The 18517-nt window shown below is 42.5% G+C and overlaps 1 protein-coding gene across 12 annotated transcripts in view; it reads left to right on the top strand.

Moving 5' to 3' along the window:
- Positions 1-18517, top strand: part of RBMS1 (RNA binding motif single stranded interacting protein 1) — a 208266-nt gene that overhangs the window by 78808 nt on the left and 110941 nt on the right. For 3 of the 12 annotated variants that reach the window (XM_073305602.1, XM_073305608.1, XM_073305607.1), the window contains exon 1: positions 3069-3562. The exons of 4 other annotated variants lie outside the window; for them this stretch is intronic. In XM_073305602.1, the coding sequence (XP_073161703.1) occupies positions 3395-3562 (168 nt within the window). In that variant the 5' untranslated portion in view covers positions 3069-3394. Of the gene's footprint in view, positions 1-2470; positions 2543-3068; positions 3563-14397; positions 14467-14489; positions 14515-18517 lie in introns of those variants that run through there. 5 more of the 12 variants (XM_073305603.1, XM_073305601.1, XM_073305613.1 and 2 more) reach the window with 4 other exon arrangements.

The following is an 18517-nucleotide window of genomic DNA, read 5'->3' as shown; positions in this document are numbered from 1 at the left end:
TGCTTCAAATATTCCACAGTTTAATGATCTACTTACTATGGGATTATGGATGTTTAATACAAGGTAAAAAGATTAGGGGGAAATAAAGTCCGGCATTACTTCGATGCTAAGTCTGAAATGTTAATTGCACAAATGTCAAAATTATGGTCTCATCAGCTCTCTTCCCTATTGCCCACAACATGGATAGAAAGCTCAATTTTACAAGGTGCTTTTGCTGCAATGAGAGCTGAGGGTGGTTGGTCCAGTTGCAGGAGGCTTTCAGATTCTTTATGAATTCATATAGAAGGTGTGCAATAGGGAACATTGTTAGTTCTTCTTCCAGTTAAGTTCCTATGGACTCTTCACTGCAGGTGCACAGGCACCTCTCAAGCCCTTAATTGGAGACTTTTCTGCTAGAATGCCTGTTTGGCCTGCACATGTGCCCTGTGCCGCCTCATGCTGGATGCTGAGTCTGTATAGGGATGCACAGGTGAACCGCATTCAGTCTTCTTCTCAGCCTGAGATGGATCTCTAGCGTGCCCACCTTAAGTGTGCCTCCGCTATTTCACGTTCTTTTTATAGTGGTTTGTTTTGTTAGTGTCGTTAGTTGTTTTTAGTAGTTATTAGGGCTGTCGATTAATTGCAGTTAACTCACATGATTAACTCAAAAAATTAATTGCAATTTAAAAAATAATCGCAATTAATTGCAGTTTTAATCGCACTGTTAAACAATAGAATACCAATTTAAATTTATTAAATATTTTGGATGTTTTTCTATATTTTCATATATATTGTATTCTGTGTTGTAATTGAAATCAAAGTGAAAAGGAGTACTAGTGGCACCTTAGAGACTAACCAATTTATTTGAGCATAAGCTTTCGTGAGCTGAAGTGAGCTGTAGCTCATGAAAGCTTATGCTCAAATAAATTGATTAGTCTCTAAGGTGCCACTAGTACTCCTTTTCTTTTTGCAAATACAGACTAACACGGCTGCTACTCTGAAACCTGAAATCAAAGTGTATATTATTTTTTATTAAAAATATTTGCACTGTAAAAATGAAAAATACAAGTACTGTAGTGAAATCATTGTCCTGAAAGTGCAACTTACAAATGTAGATTTTTTTTATTACGTAACTGCACTCAGAACCAAAACAATGCAAAACTTCAGAGTCTGCAAGTCCACTCAGTTCTACTTCTTGTTCAGCCAATCTCTGTGACAAACAAGTTTGTTTACATTTACAGGAGATAATGCTGCCTGCTTCTTGTTTACGTCACCTGAAAGTGAGAACAGGCATTGGCATGGCACTGTTGTAGCCAGCGTTGCAAGATATTTACATGCCATATGTGCTAAAGGTTCATATGTCCCTTCATGCTTCAACTACCATTCCAAGGGACATGGTCCAGGCTGTTGATGGGTTCTGATCGATAACAATCCAAAGCAGTGCAGACTGACGCATGTTCATTTTCATTATCTGAGTCAGATGACACCAGCAGAAGATTAATTTTCTTTTTTTGGTGGTTTGGGTTCTGTAGTTTCTCTTTTAAGAATTCTGAAAGCATGCTTGACACCTCGTCTCAGTCAGATTTTGGACAGCACTTCAGATTCTTAAATCTTGGGTCGAGTGCTGTAGCTGTCTTCAGAAATCTCACATTGGTACCTTCTTTGCGTTTTCTCAACTTTGCAGTGAAAGTGTTCTTAAAATGAACAACATGTGCTGGGTCATCCTCCAAGACTGCTATAACATGAAATATATGGCAGAATGTGAGGAAAACAGAGAAGGGGACATACAGTTCTCCCCCAAGGAGTTTAGGCAGAAATTTAATTAACGCATACTTTTTTTAATGAGCATTATCAGCATGGAAGCATGTTCCCTGGAATGGTGGCCGAAGCATGAAGGGGCGTACAAGTGGTTAGCATATTTGCGACATAATACCTTGCAATGCCGGCTACAAAAGTACCATGCCAACGCCTGTTCTCACTTTCATGTGACATTGTAAACAAGAAGCGGGCAGCATTATTTCTTGCAAATGTAAACAAACTTGTTTGTCTGAGTGATTGGCTGAACAAGAAGTAGGACTGAGTGACTTGAGGCTCTAAAATTGTACATTGTTTTATTTTTGAATGCAGGGGGTTTTGTACATAATTCTACATTTATAAGTTCAACTTTCGTGATAAAGAGATTGCACAACATTGAAAAATACTATTTTCTGTTTTTGTACAGTGCAAATATTTGTAATAAAAAATAAATATAACGCGAGCACTGTACGCTTTGTATTCTGTGTTGTAATTCAATATATTTGAAAATGTAGAAGACCTCCAGAAATATTTAAATAAATGGTGTTCTATTATTAATAGTGCGATTAATCGCACGGTTAATTTTTTTAATCGCTTGACAGCCCTAGTAGTTATATTTATTACGTAAGTGTTAACAGTGAGAGGATTGTTTATTTGTTTTTGTTTTTCCTCCTCCTCTCTCTTTCTTTCAGAAGCCTTGTCTTCCTGGTGGGGCATGCCTGGCTGACCAGGCTTCATATGCAGCCTATGCTGCTAAGAGGCTATCCCAGTAAGTGGTGGCTACTCTAAGTATGTTCATTATTTGGAGGAGTCCCATGTCTCCCAGAAGTGCAATTTCTGCCTACCTCTCAGGTTGAAGGCAAGGAAGAACAAGGAGATTAAGCTGAGACTGTTAATGACGGAACACTCAACCAGTGTCTGAGGCAGGTTAGGAGGGTAAGCGCCCCTTTTTAGTACCATCAGGCTCAATCCCTCAGTCTGCACCTACCAATTTGATACGCTCAGTACAGAGCAAGCAATGGTGCCAGACTCCATCAGGGGGGCTTACATCGGCACACCTGCCATAGACGGTATCATAAGCTTCAGCTACTGCATCTCGGTGTCCATGTCGGTACCAATTCCCTACTCAGTACCTTAAGAATTTAGCCACACAAGAGACCCATCCATATCAGATGAGCCTGAATCCCGGCTCCTTGTAGGTATGAAGTGTCTTTTGGTACCAAGACCTCAGTCTCCAGCCTGCTACTGTCCCCCGTTCTGCGGGACTCTCCATCCTTTTCTCTGGAGGCTCTTCCACTGGATGAGGAGGATGAAGGGGACTTCAAATCAGTCTTTTCTGTTTCAGTCCAGGGTTCCCAACATGTCCTGTCAGGACCCATTCATTGACCGTTACAGAAAAGATAATGACCATCATCAAGAATGGTGGAACCAACCCTGAAACCCTACTCTTCTGTATGTCTCTCTTCCCTCCCCCCCCACAGCCATACGGGATCCTTCGGCTGCTTACCAACAGCAGTTCTCCAGACCACTGGTACCATCTCAAAGGGACACTAGGATTGTTCAGTCCTCTCCTCCAGAACCAGCTGCCTCACAAAAAGCAGTTATACTTCCACCACCTTCCATGGCCAACAATTTTCAGCGATTGCAAGACCTCATAAAGAGAATAGCTGTCATTCTTCAGATTCCACTAGAAAAGGTCAGGGATTCACAACACGAGATATTGGCTGTCCTACAGTCAATAACACACTTGAGGGTGGCATACCCATCAGCGAGGCACTCCTGGATCCAGGTAAAACTGTGTGGCAAACACCTGCTACTATTCCATCAGCATGCAAAGGAGCGGATTAAAAAGTATTACGTTCCCCCTAAGGACTCTGATTTCTTGTTTTCCTACCTTCTACCTAATTCCCCTCTGGGGAAACTGCTTAGAAGTCCCCTGAAGTGGACCCACCCACAGGGACACTACTCGGAGAAAGAGAGGAGTTATTCATCTTATGCAGTAACTGCATTTCTTCAAGGTGTGTCCCCCTTTGGGTGTTCCACAACCCATCCTCCTTCCCCTCTGCTTTGGACTGCTCTCTGTGGAGACATTCAGCAGGTGAAGGAACTGAAGGCAGTTTGCTCACACATTCTTATATAGGTGCCTGGCACAAGGAGGCATAGGGACGCATGGGCACTGCGAGAGGAAAAGTCTCTGATACAGGGCTCAAAGTTGCATGTGCACTGGAGGTGGTGCACCCATAGGGGGGTACATCTTGAAGAACTGCAGTTATTGCACGAGCTGAGTAACCTCTTCTTGCTGTGGAGTCCATTCTTTCAAAGTTCCTGACCTTGTGTGAGCTCAGTTCTAATGTTGCACTTTATTAACATCATTGTTGCTTTTGTAAAGATATACATTATATATAATGTATTTCAGTACTAATTTATTTTGTTTTTGAAATGCACTCATTTTATCTGAGTATTTGAGCCTGTAAAATGGCTGAATGGAACATCTTCAAACCACTCCACCCAACTACGCCCCTGCCCCACCCCCCAAAAATAATTGGGGTGAGGGGATGACACCTCCCAGCTAGAATAACCCTGAATTATTAGCTCTACAAAGACTCCCTCTACCCCCGAAAGTTTTAAATCACTGAAATTAATGGTTCAGCATCAAGTGTAATCTCAGCCATAAATATATATGTATGCATTGTTGCAAGAATAAGTTAGTCATAAAGCTTCATGTGCACAGTTCAGAATCAAAGTGACTAATTTGGTGTTCAAATACTGCCTGCCATACGTACAGGAGTAGTCTCATTGACGTCCAGGGGAATACTTGTGTTAGTAAAGTAATTGGGATTTGTCCCCAAATTAGGATTATGGTTTTTTATAAGAAGTCCATTCCATTAACAAATTGGACTGATGACACCAGTGCCCAAGTCTGTAGTTTGCTTATTCAGTTAAAGGAGAAAGTGTGTTTCAGCAGGAGTCCTATTTCTGGCTAGTAAGCAAAAGTTTTGTGTATGAAAGATACTTAATTCAGTCACAAATTATTGGTCTTAATGCAGGAGTTACAGGCTCTCAGATTTCACCTAGTATTATGCAGGAGGTCTAATTATGTGATCATAAGGGCCTTAAAAGTTATGAACCTATATGTTTCATTAACTCCTTTTCCCCCTTGATGTCTCCTTTCCAAATATTGAACGGGCCCAACACTACATAGTTTATGAAACCAATGCAATCAGAGCTACTCAGACTCACAGTTTATTCTCTTCTGGATCCAGCCCCTGGTCTTTCAATTTCAAGGTAACATGGCTGCCGTAATCATTTACTTATTTGGGATACACTTGTAAATCATTATTAGAGTTTGTTATAAACATTAAGAATTCAGTAGTTACACAGGTTGACATGTTGCAAAGATAGGATTATTGCTATAGGAAAATGAAGTTGAGCAATTCTTATCTGGTATACCAGGACCAAGTTCTTTAGAGTTTACGTACATGGGAAGTGACTATAATAATGCAACTACAGCTGAGTGAATAATTCTCACTTAGCAGCTAACCACTTATGGAATATCTGCAAGCAGATCCCCTTTACTATATTTGGCAAATACAGTCTTGAATTTTCCTCTACAGTCTAGGGCCCCATCAATGATTTCCTGTCCTGTTTAGGGGCAGGATTTTTAAGCAGTGCTGATGTACCAACGAATAGAGCACCACTGGTAAAAATACAGATGAGGCAGGCTCAGTGGCCACTTCGAGCAGTTTTATTTTTTTGCATCTGTTTGACAGGAGACTGGTGCCAAGACAGGGAGGGAGAAGTGGAGATGGAGTGAAGTGTCCTCCCACCCCACAACAGAACACTGTTTCAGGCAGGTGCTCGGCTCATGTGCACCAGCTGTGATGCCAGCAATAGCGTTAGTATCCTGGCCAGCTGCCTGCACATATGTTAGTAAAGTGGTTGCTCTTGTGGCACTCTGTGATTATAGTGGATCTGTATAATAACTGTATTATAGTATCAGTATTTAGTACTAATAGGACCAGATTCACATCTAGCGTAAAACAGTATAGCTCCATTAACTTAGTAGAGCTACATCAGTTTACATCAGCTGAGGATCTTGACCCTCTAGTGCTTTACCTACATTAAATAATATTGAGAAAAGTTTTTAGATCTATCTTTATTCTTCTCCTTTTGAAGTAGACCATGTTCAGGAATGGCTATGAAAATGATTGATTATACTATCATACATCCCATCCCTGCAGCCTTTCACGGTGCTGTTTTCCTTATTGACTTAAGCATGCAGTGAAGAGCAGTGTCCTGCTCTTGTTGAACGTTCATAATTCTGTTTCAAATCCAGATCTCTTAATGTGAAGGATACGTTAATCATTCTGGACTAAGTGTATGCCAACATTTTAGTTTTAAGACAAGGCAGTTTCAGTTATTTTGAGCTCCAAACATCTGAACAATGTTCTTAACAGCTTAAAACCATTTTTATACTCGGATAAGTAACAAATGTCTGTTTCATCATCACGCTTTCAAAAAAAAGTTATCTCTGGGCTCAGGCAAAAACTGAAGTTTCAGGCCCAAAGGCAAATTGTTGGGAATAAGTTAAGGCAGTGGTTCTCAACCTTTCTGGACGACTGCACCCCTTTCAGGAGTCTGACTTGTCTTGAGTACCCCTACTTTCACCTCACTTAAAAACTACTTGCTTACAGAATCAGACATAAAAATACAAAAGTGTCACAAACAGCACACTATTACTAAAAAATTGCTTACTTTCTTATTTTAGCATATAATTATAAAATCTAGCCATTGGAATATAGGTATTGTACTTACATTTCAATGTGATACTGAGCCTGTTTGGCATTTTTGAGCCTTGTCTGAAGCCCTAGCTCTGCTGCCTGGGGCTGAAGCATGTAACTTCGCTTCGGGTATGGCCTGGGGCAGTTACCCTGCTTGCTACCTCCTAATGCCAGCCCTCCATTTGCAAACCCCCTAAACCTGTCCCATGACCACCCTTGAGGCTGCAAGCACCAGGTCGAGAAACACTGATCTAGATGAATTGAGTACTCCCTGGAAGACCTCTGAGTATATGTACCACTGGTTGAGACCCACTGAGTTATGGGTTTAGTTTTGGATGTGCCACCTCTACCATCACTGTATAATTGCCATTACTTCTGATTTCAAGAATAACAGGAAGTGTAGTGTAAAACACAATTGTAATATGACAGTGAGAACTGCAGAATGGAAGATGTCACTGATAAAGGAAATTATTCTCCACAATTCTGATGTATGTTGATTCTGATAAGGGACAAGCTCTTGCTAAAAATACGTCCACATATAATCATTTTTCATGTGGATTTGCAAATGTTTTTTAAATTCAAATTTAATCGTTTCCCTGTGTTGCAAGTTTATTTTTATGCTATTTTTTTTTCAAACAAGGCACTGTTGCCACATGTTGTACTTTCATGGGTTCATGTATGTTGATATGTTCATGCCCTGTGAGCATTTTTGCCTTCCACTCATGATGGTCAGTCACAGGAAAAACATTTGATACAATTCAACTGTGACTCTGTTTGGGAGATATGAATATCAAATGTATTTACTACCTTGAAATTAGCGTATACATGTCAATTTAAAGTCTGTTTGATATAAAGAGCTTGATTTTTAAGGTCACTAAGAATCTTTTGCACCATTATTTCCCTATAATGGGTCTGATTCTAAGATTGCCAAGAATCCTCTGTGCCACTCTAGCTGCCTGAAGGGGACATAAAGCTGGTTTAACAGGCCAGGTGGGGCTTCCCTCAGCATGCTTATGCTGGCTCTGTGCCACCCCCCTTTGAATCTGCTGGGGTAAGGTGCTCAGCTGGGGAAAGGGTGCTAAGTGATTTTCTGCTACTAGAATGGCCACTGACAGTAGGGTGCAAATTGCACTGGAGGCTTAATCAGACCTCTGCTGGACCTAGAATTGAGTGGCCTAAAGGTGATGTGAAGTCATCTTTGTTTCTCCCTTTGGGGCATGCACTAAGCACAGTTTGGCCAGACCTCAGAATGTGGCCAACTGTATTAACATTTTTTGACATTACAACAGCTCTCATACCCAACCTAGGAACTGTTAACTCCTGATGTTCGAAGCCTAAGGCTCCTGTCTAATCCGTCTTCCCTACGAGTCCACTTTCCATCCCCAACCTTGTCAGGACCTGATTTTTTCAGTGTCCTTTGCCCAGGACATTGCAACAACTCCAGCTCCTTCTTCAGAAACTGCTTGGACCTAGACATAAGTGCGGGTATTGGCAGTCCATTCCTATTGCACTAGTTTAAACCTACTGGGGAACCCCACCAGCAGTTACTCCTACAGGAGGGGTGTCATCTTTGAGGCATTAGTAGAGTCCTCTGGACAAGCACACTTTGACCACCAGTGCTTTTTAACTTGTTCTAGGTGTAGAGCTTGGAAAGTATAAAACTAGACTGGGAGTGTTTTTTGCTTTGATTCTGTTTGTAAAATATTGTTGGCTTTTATGTCCATTTTAGGTGAGTGTATTCCCATGTGTTTTGCATTGAGTAAAAGCTGGTATATTACATTTTATGTTGGTGACTTTAGAAAGTTTGTCTTTGTGCTTAATATGTTCTGCAGTCTAGACTGGTGACTTGAAGATGTGAAAATTACCAAAAGGTTTTAAAAGGTTGTGCGCATGCAGATTAATTGCATTTCACAGTATACTTGCCACTTCTATAATGATTTCAATAATTTGTCTTGATGAATGGAAGAGTTGCTTCTAAACTGTGGACCCCGACCATCAATTTTATTCTTATTGATGTAGTGCAAGGGAGAGTAAGCCCCCTGACTATGCTTTGCCATAACACTTCTCATTTTTTCAGCTGGTAGTCACTAATGACTTGATTTTTCAAAAGTGCCGAGCACTCTCAAATTCTGTTAAAGTCAGTTGGGGCTGAAGATGCTTAACAGCTCTGAATATCGGACCATAAGGCTTTTTGCTGATATCAGGAGCATAACTGCTCTGGTGGGCCACTGCATGTAGTCGTGTACCAGTGTCCTTGAGCTAGCTAACATCAAACAAAAATAAAGCCACCTTCTGATCCAACAGCTCTTGGATATAACAGATATTTGGGTAGGTTATCATTCTACCAGGACATGAATCAGGCTGTGAATTCAAGACTGTCATGTAGATGTGGAAATAAAGAATGCTGGTCATCTGACCTGCACATTGGAATGGTGGTATCCGCCACAAATATAGCATCTGTTTCTTGGAAGTAGCACATAAGAAGAAACATGTAGGACTTGCTGATACTTAAAGGGAAACTCTCAACATAAAGTATGCACTTTAAACAAAATTTTTAGAGAGTGTTTAAAGTAGTTTCGGATGTTACACCTGCCCCTATATCCCCCTGCCGGTTTTTGTTTGTTTGTTTTACAGTCACATTTTCCTATTTTAAAAAATGTTTTGTGTCTCTCTTGTCATCCTCACAGAGAGGAATTGACTGGCTACACAGGGAGTTTCCGTGATTAGGTACACAAAGTGCTGCCAAAAGCACAAAGCAAACAAAGTGGAAAAATGAAGAGAGTACGTTTCCCTATAACCTCTTTGAGTTCCAGAAATCTTGGGAGTTACAAATAACTGTAGCAGATTAGACCTTTTCAGACAAAAATGTGTGGGATTTTTAATTCCTATTTTTTAAATTGACTATCCCTTTAATAGAAATCTTTGTAAGACCATTTCAGTTTATGATTTTCTTTACCCTTTGTATAATACCTGCTTTCAAAAAAAATTGGTTATTGTGCAGTGTAACCTAAAGCACCCCTTTCCCCTGTCCCGAATCCAGGAGTTTGAATGCAGAAGGGGTTATTGTAACATCATCCAAGAGAACACCATAACTTCAGTAGAGGATTGAACAGCTATGACAGATAAATCTCAAAAAAGCAAAGGTGTTGTCCTCATGCACATATTCCTTACTAAAAAGGGAAAGCAACCCAGAGAAGCACACTCTTTCTGTTCCTCATTGCAATCTAGCCAGATTTCCCTAGACATTAGGGAATTGCACTTCTAAATCATGTTCTCTCCTTTGAAACTATGGAGGTAAGTTCTCTTGTCTCTCCCACCTCTAGGCTTAAACAGAATTCACTTTGGCTGTCCTTCTCTGAGGTCCCTTCCAACCCTGATATTCTATGATTCTATGATACCTGGGGTTTATTCTCTATTGTCTGTCACCCTGTGTAGTCATTTACACATGAAAAACAGATGTAAAACTGATTTGGCAGTATTGTATACCTATTTTGTGCTCACTTTGTACAGATGTAAATAACTAAACAAGACACAAGACAATGGAGAATCATATCTATGAAGTGTATTTAAACTACACCACTAGTGGTTTTTTTTAAATCTTAACAACCTTAAACAAATGTGGTTTGGTTTTCAAATTAAGGTCCTGGTAGTTGGTTTTTAAATTGTTAGAGAAAAGTCTAGCAATTTAAGTTTCTTAATTCATCCTTAAAGAGCTGCTGATTGTTTATGGAAAACATTATTGAAACAGCTCCATGTACTTCTGTATACTTATAGCAATTTGGAAAGGAGATGCATAGAAGGATCAGGAATATGCAATACCAGCATATAGCTTTCAAGTATGCCTGGCTGGTCTCTTCTGGTGATATCACAGACCTACACCTGCTCCCAATGATGCACAGCTGGGGCCTGGTCTCTCAAATGTCTGCACCCATTATATGAGATGGATGAATGGGGCAACACTGATTGGGGGAGTATATGGTATGGAAAAGGGTGTTAGGTGTGAAGCGGCTGAAGGAGAAAATAGTGACAGGTTTGAAGTCCCATTCCTTTCCATTGAAGGCCCAAACTACCATTTCAACAGCAGTTTATTGCCCTTTCACCCACTTGTATCTCTTCTTCAAGTGTAAAGGCGAAGTTGGAAGCTATTTGCTATTACAAAATGGTTTTCATAGAAGAAAGTGAATTGAATTTACTCCTGGGACACAAACTACAGCTGCTTGGCCAGGTGAGCTTCTGGGGAAAGGGAATTAGGAGAAGGGGTCTGAATAAATAAATAGTCCAGGTCCTTACAAAGAGAGAAGAGTGTTGGTAAAATTAATATGTATAATCTCAAAACTGTAGAGAAATTCTATTTATAGCCTTTTCCCTACTTTCCCTTAGTGAGGAGCTACTTTTTGTGGTGGAAGCATAGGTATACGTAAACATGAATCAAAACAGGTTTTTTTGTTTTTTTTTTAAATAAAGGAAAATGAACAAGCCAGACTTTGCTAGCAATTATGCACTCTTGCGTGTGCATTAGTAGGCTACTGGTGCACTTCTCTGGTAGATGAATTTGAGCCATGCACCAGTAGCCTCCTAATAAATAATGCACATCCTGTTGTGACTTATTCCTATAATAAATGGTAGCAGCTCTATTTTTATCATGTTGCATAATACAGAGGCAAATGAGTGTTTGAAATTAAAAAGCAAGCAATTCAAAACTAATTATACAATGTTTTGCTCAACATAATCTGCACAACTCACTGCCACAGCAAAAGTATAACAAGGAAATATTTGTACTTGCGTAGGTTCACAGTGAGAACCCAAGCACATGATTCTCTATTGTCCGCACCTTGTGTGGTCATTCACTCTAGCACAAGGTTGTGTAAGATACAGTACTACCATTCTGATTTGGTAGCATTTTGCACCCAGTTAGCTCTTCTTGCATGGGTGTAAATGACAGCATGAGGTACAGAGCAACTGAGATTCAGACTACAGGGTAGAGGGCCCCACACCAACCAGAGTAAGCAATGCTGCTTCAAGCCTTGTGTTGTGTTGGTGCACCACATCTACTCAAGAGGAGTGGGCCTACAGCGATATGAATATCCCCAGGATAGACAGGGTCTGAGGGTATGTCTACACTACGAAATTAGGTCGAATTTATAGAAGTCGGTTTTTTAGAAATCGTTTTTATATATTCGAGCGTGTGTGTCCCCACAGAAAATGCTCTAAGTGCATTAACTCGGCAGAGTGCTTCCATAGTACCGAGGCAAGCGTCAACTTCCGGAGTGTTGCACTGTGGGTAGCTATCCCACAGTTCCCGCAGTCTCCGCTGCCCATTGGAATTCTGGGTTGAGATCCCAATGCCTGATGGGGCTAAAACATTGTCGCGGGTGGTTCTGGGTACATATTGTCAGGTCCCCGTTCCCTTCCTCTGTGAAAGCAGCTGCAGACAATCGTTTCACGCCTTTTTTCTTGAGTTACATGTGCAGACGCCATACCACGGCAAGCATGGAGCCTGCTCAGGTAACCGTAACTGTATGTCTCCTGGGTGCTGGCAGATGTGGTACTGCATTGCTACGCAGCAGCAACCCATTGCCTTGTGGCAGCAGACGGTACAGTAGGACTGGTAGCCGTCATCGTCATGTCCGAGGTGCTCCTAGCTGCCTCTGTGAGGTCGATCAGGAGCGCCAGGGCAGACGTGCGCGCAGGGACTAAATTTGGAGTGACTTGACCAGGTCATTCTCTTTAGTACTGCAGTCAGTCCTATTGAACCATCTTATGGTGAGCAGGCAGGTGATTCGGATTGCTAGCAGTCCTATTGTACCATCTTCTGCCAGGCAGTCAAGAGATGAGGATGGCTAGCAGTCCTATTGTACCATCTTCTGCTGAGCAGCCATGAGATGTGGATGGCTTGCAGTCCTTCTGCACCGTCTGCTGCCAGCCAAAGATGTAAAAGATAGATGGAGTGGATCAAAACAAGAAATAGACCAGATTTGTTTTGTACTCATTTGCACATTAAACACCGCACGCATTATCCAGCAGTAGATGCAGCACCAGAACCTGGCAGAGCGATACCGGGCGAGGAGGCGACGTCAGCGCGGTCACGTGAGTGATCAGGACATGGACACAGATTTCTCTGAAAGCATGGGCCCTGCCAATGCATGCATCATGGTGCTAATGGGGCAGGTTCATGCTGTGGAACGCCGATTCTGGGCTCGGGAAACAAGCACAGACTGGTGGGACCGCATAGTGTTGCAGGTCTGGGACGATTCCCAGTGGCTGCAAAACTTTCGCATGCGTAAGGGCATTTTCATGGAACTTTGTGACTTGCTTTCCCCTGCCCTGAAGCACATGAATACCAAGATGAGAGCAGCCCTCACAGTTGAGAAGCGAGTGGCGATAGCTCTGTGGAAGCTTGTAACACCAGACAGCTACTGGTCAGTTGGGAATCAATTTGGAGTGGGCAAATCTACTGTTGGGGCTGCTGTGATGCAAGTAGCCCACGCAATCAAAGATCTGCTGATATCAAGGGTAGTGACCCTAGGAAATGTGCAGGTCATAGTGGCTGGCTTTGCTGCAGTGGGATTCCCTAACTGTGGTGGAGCCATAGACGGAACCCATATCCTTATCTTGGCACCGGAGCACCAAGCCGCCGAGTACATAAACCGCAAGGGGTACTTTTCAATAGTGCTGCAAGCTCTGGTGGATCACAAGGGACGTTTCACCAACATCAACGTGGGATGGCCGGGCAAGGCCTATAGTTATCCTTGGGGACCCAGCTTACCCCTTAATGCCCTGGCTCATGAAGCCGTACACAGGCAGCCTGGACAGTAGTCGGGAGCTGTTCTACTACAGGCTGAGCAAGTGCAGAATGGTGGTAGAATGTGCATTTGGACATTTAAAGGCGCGCTGGCGCAGTTTACTGACTCGCTTAGACCTCAGCGAAACCAATATTCCCACTGTTATTACTGCTTGCTGTGCGCTTCACGATATCTGTGAGAGTAAGGGGGAGACGTTTATGGCGGGGTGGGAGGTTGAGGCAAATCGCCTGGCCGCTGGTTACGTGCAGGAGGGCGCGGTGTGCATCAGAGAAGCTTTGAAAACCAGTTTAATGACTGGACAGGCTACGGTGTGAAAGTTCTGTTTGTTTCTCTTTGATGAAACCCCCCGCCCCTTGGTTCACTCTACTTCCCTGTAAGCTAACCACCCTCCCATCCTCCCTTCGATCACCACTTGCAGAGGCAATAAAGTCATTGTTGCTTCACATTCATGCATTCTTTATTAATTCATCACACAAATAGGGGGATGACTACCAAGGTAGCCCAGGAGGGGTGGTGGAGGAGGGAAGGAAAATGCCGTACAGCACTTTAAAAGTTTACAACTTTAAAATTTATTGAATGCCAGCCTTCTGTTTTTTGGGCAATCCTCTGTGGTGGAGTGGCTGGTTGGCCGGAGGCCCCCCCACCGCGTTCTTGAACATCTGGGTGAGGAGGCTATGGAACTTGGGGAGGAGGGTGGTTGGTTACACAGGGGCTGTAGCAGCAGTCTGTGCTCCAGCTGCCTTTGCTGCAGCTCAACCATACACTGGAACATATTGGTTTGATCCTCCAGCAGCCTCAGCATTGAATCCTGCCTCCTCTCATCACGCTGCCGCCACATTTGAGCTTCAGCCCTGTCTTCAGCCCGCCACTTACTCTCTTCAGCCCGCCACTTCTCCTCCCGGTCATTTGGTGCTTTCCTGCACTCTGACATTATTTGCCTCTACCCATTCGTCTGTGCTCTGTCAGTGTGGGAGGACAGCATGAACTCAGAGAACATTTAATCACAAATGTGTTTTTTTTTTCTTTCTAATCTTCACTAGCCTCTGGGAAGGAGAAGATCCTGTGATCATTGAAACACATGCAGCTGGTGGAGAAAAAAAGGAACAGCGGTATTTAAAAAGGCACATTTTATAAAACAATGGCTACACTCTTTCAGGGTAAACCTTGCTGTTAACATTACATACATAGCACATGTGCTTTTGTTACAAGGTCACATTTTGCCTCCCCCCACCGCGTGGCTACCCCCTCAACCCTCGCCCCTCCCCATGGCTAACAGCGGGGAACATTTCTGTTCAGCCGCAGGCAAACAGCCCAGCAGGAACAGGCACCTCTGAGTGTCCCCTGAAGAAAAGCACCCTATTTCAACCAGGTGACCATGAATGATATCTCACTCTCCTGAGGATAACACAGAGAGATAAAGAACGGATTTGTTTGAAAGCCAGCAAACATACACTGCAATGCTTTGTTGTACAATGATTCCCGAGTACGTGCTACTGGCCTGGAGTGGTAAAGTGTCCTACCATGGAGGATGCAATAAGGCTGCCCTCCCCAGAAACCTTTTGCAAAGGCTTTGGGAGTACATCCAGGAGAACCGTGAATGCCAGGGCAAATTAATCCTTTCATATGCTTGCTTTTAAACAGTGTATAGTGTTTTAAAAGGTACACTCACCGGAGGTCCCTTCTCCGCCTGCTGGATCCAGGAGGCAGCCTTGGGTGGTTCGGGGGATACTGGCTCCAGGTCCAGGGTGAGAAACAGTTCCTGGCTGTTGGGAAAACCGGTTTCTCCACTTGCTTACTGTGCGCTATCTACAACCTCATCATCATCTTCTTCTTCTTCATCCCCAAAACCTGCTTCCGTGTTGCCTCCATCTTCATTGAAGGAGTCAAACAACACGGCTGGGATAGTGGTGGTTGAACCCCCTAAAATGGCATGCAGCTCATCATAGAAGCGGCATGTTTGGGGCTCTGACCCGGAGCGGCCGTTCGCCTCTCTGGTTTTCTGGTAGGCTTGCCTCAGCTCCTTAAGTTTCACGCAGCACTGCTTCGGGTCCCTGTTATGGCCTCTGTCCTTCATGCCCTGGGAGATTTTGACAAAGGTTTTGGCATTTCAAAAACTGGAACGGAGTTCTGATAGCACGGATTCCTCTCCCCATACATCGATCAGATCCCGTACCTCCCGTTCAGTCCATAATGGAACTCTTTTGCGATTCTGGGACTCCATCATGGTCACCTCTGCTGATGAGCTCTGCATGGTCACCTGCAGCTTGCCATGCTGGCCAAACAGGAAATGAGATTCAAAAGTTCGCGGGCCTTTTCCTGTCTACCTGGCCAGTGCATCTGAGTTGAGAGTGCTGTCCAGAGCGGTCACAATGGAGCACTTTGGGATAGCTCCCGGAGGCCAATACCGTCGAATTGTGTCCACAGTACCCCAAATTCGACCCGGCCAGGCCGATTTAAGCGCTAATCCACTTGTCGGGGTAGAGTAAGGAAATCAATTTTAAGAGCCCTTTAAGTCGAAAAAAAGGGCTTCATCATGTGGATGGGTGCAGGTGTACATTGATTTAATGCTGCTAAATTTGACCTAAAGTCCTAGTGTAGACCAGGGCTGAGATTTCAAAATAGACTAGATGTTTCAACGAGGAATAGTATTTGCTATTATGTTAGACAGGATAAATTACAAAGATGATGGATACTTCAGTGTATATTCTAGCCTAGTGCTAAATAATATATATTCAGGTGGGGACAAAAAGAACATTCCCTTCCTAACTTCCAACCTCCATGATACAAACTCACATAGCTAGTCTCTTTGTGTGCGTTTCATGGTTTCCTCTGAAACAGCCAACTGTTGGTTCCTCCTCTTCCACAGAGGAATCGGTGCAGCTCTGTTAGGTGAAGATCAAGATTTGGGAGCCCAGTCACAGCCCAGTTGCACATAGGCTCCCCCTGTGTTTCCATTCAGGGGGAAGGAGCAGGCCAGACAAAGGCAGGAGTAGGGCTGGTATATCCTCTGCTATACAAAATATGGATAGTTGATGCACCCATTGAACACGCTGAGGATGGAGGTTGTAGCATCTGCAGAGGTTGAAGCAGTGGCTTTAGAACAGCTCCATTGGGGTTCAGTGGCTTGGGGTGAGGAAATGTTTCCCCTGCATGTTCCTCCACCCCCTACAGATGAGACCTGACTACTCACTCTTGGTATGGGGAGATTCTGGTACCAGAACAGGGTGGTAGATTAGGTGACCCATTGGCCTCTTACAAATGGCAATTACTATGTTTGTGAGTAGAGTATTTTAAGTTATCAGCCAATATTTGACATTGCCTATTAGCAGCTGTGCAGTAATTAGTCTCTAAGTCTTATTCAGTTTCTGAGGCTTGATCTACACTGAAACCTTATATTGGCATAGCTATGTTGGTCAAGGGTCTGAAAAAAACCCACTCTCCTGACAGACACAGCTATGCCAACAAAATCCCAAGTGTAGACACAGCTAAGCTGCTGGAAGAGTGCTTCTGTCAACGTAGCTAAGAAGGTGGTATTCCTACACAGATAAGAAAAGCTCCTGCAGTTGGTATACGCTGCATTTATGTGAAGGGGACATGCCAACATAGCTATTTTTGTAAATGCTGGAAATAGCTAGAACCATGTGCTGTTTGGAAATATATCCAAAATTACACATAATGTAAAATAAGTGAATGGCGTAAGTACTGATTTTAGAGTGACCATGACTTACCATGTGTAAGGTTGTATTTATGAAGCTTAAATACAAAACTGCATGTGCAAGCAACAGAAAGTGTATGGAATTAATACTTAATTCATAGACAGTAGCCAAATGAGTTGTGTAGACTGAGACAGTCATAGCAATGTACCACCTCCTTTTAAACTATCATTTAATAATTATTTGTAGTGCCTAAAGGCTTTGCTCAATGAATGAGGAAGGGGCGGGGAGGCTATGTGTTAGGTACAGGACACGTACATAACAAAAAGTTGGGCCTTCCCCAAAGAGATTATATACTAATTTTAAGATTGGGTTGGGGGTTTTCACATAGTAACAGTGAGACAGTTATGCTAAGTGTAATAAGCAGCAGGCACAGCAGACTTAGTCATGTACAAGGTGTTTTTAATAGGACTGGATTCCCATATACACAGATGTGCACTAGTTCTTTGGTGTTTAAAATGTATATATATTGAATAAATAGAAAATGACATGCCAGCTCTCATGTCAGCCAGAAAATGCATCTGTGGTCTAACCCCTGTGACAAACAATCTAGCAACAGTTTCAGTGCTACCAACGCTATGGAGTTTGCCAAAAAAGCAGGTGCTTCTTCCAACAGATATCTTACATGGCTTAATATTTGTGTCCTGTAATTACTGTCTAAAGGGAAGAGGGGAATGCCAGGATATTGCAAAATGAACAGGAACACAACATTTTAGTTTAAAAAAAAAACAAAACACCAATCCCAGTTGTTGAAAAAATACTTAACCTTGCATTTCATCTAACGATTAACATTTTTATAATTTGATTTTTAAATATTTTTAGTTTGTATTTTAACAGGATATGGAATTTGTAACAGAAATATAGCATGAATTGGTAAAATGTGGTTGTTAGCAGCATCTAATCCCCATTACACACAATATTCAGTGCAAGCATCAAACAAGCTGAAATCAACATTTCCAGTGTTTATCAATGTTCCCGATGGAACAACTCTGTGGAGTTGGGGTAGGAAAGAGAGACTATTTACTAGAGCTGTTTGGGAAGTGTTTCTGATCTCTTGTAAACTTTAGATGAAAATGGAGAAAGGTTTTATTTTTTGTCAGAATTCTTTTTTACAAGTTTTCAGGTTTTCAACAACTGAAAACTGAAAGTTTTTTGGGGGGCGGGGCAGGGGGGAGGTTTATTAAAAGGACACTTGCTGCAGAAACTTTTGTTTTGACAAAACCATTTTTCTTCTAAAAAATATTTTTTTGGAGAAAATTTACTAGTCTACTATTTTACACTGGTACCATTATTCAAAACAAAAAGGCAATGGGCAGGTCTCGGAATAAATTTAAGTGAGTTCATGGTGTCCAAATCTCAGTACAGTGCGCCTATATTTAAAAGGTGCCCATAATCCTAAAAGCTGTTTATTGGGATATGGCTCTTTTTGGCCTTTTGAGACATACAC

This window comes from Lepidochelys kempii, chromosome 11 (genome assembly GCF_965140265.1).
Source record: "Lepidochelys kempii isolate rLepKem1 chromosome 11, rLepKem1.hap2, whole genome shotgun sequence".
In the NCBI taxonomy this organism is placed as follows: domain Eukaryota; kingdom Metazoa; phylum Chordata; order Testudines; family Cheloniidae; genus Lepidochelys; species Lepidochelys kempii.
Note: the sequence above shows the minus strand (reverse complement) of the source record. Positions and strands in the feature narration are given on the sequence as shown.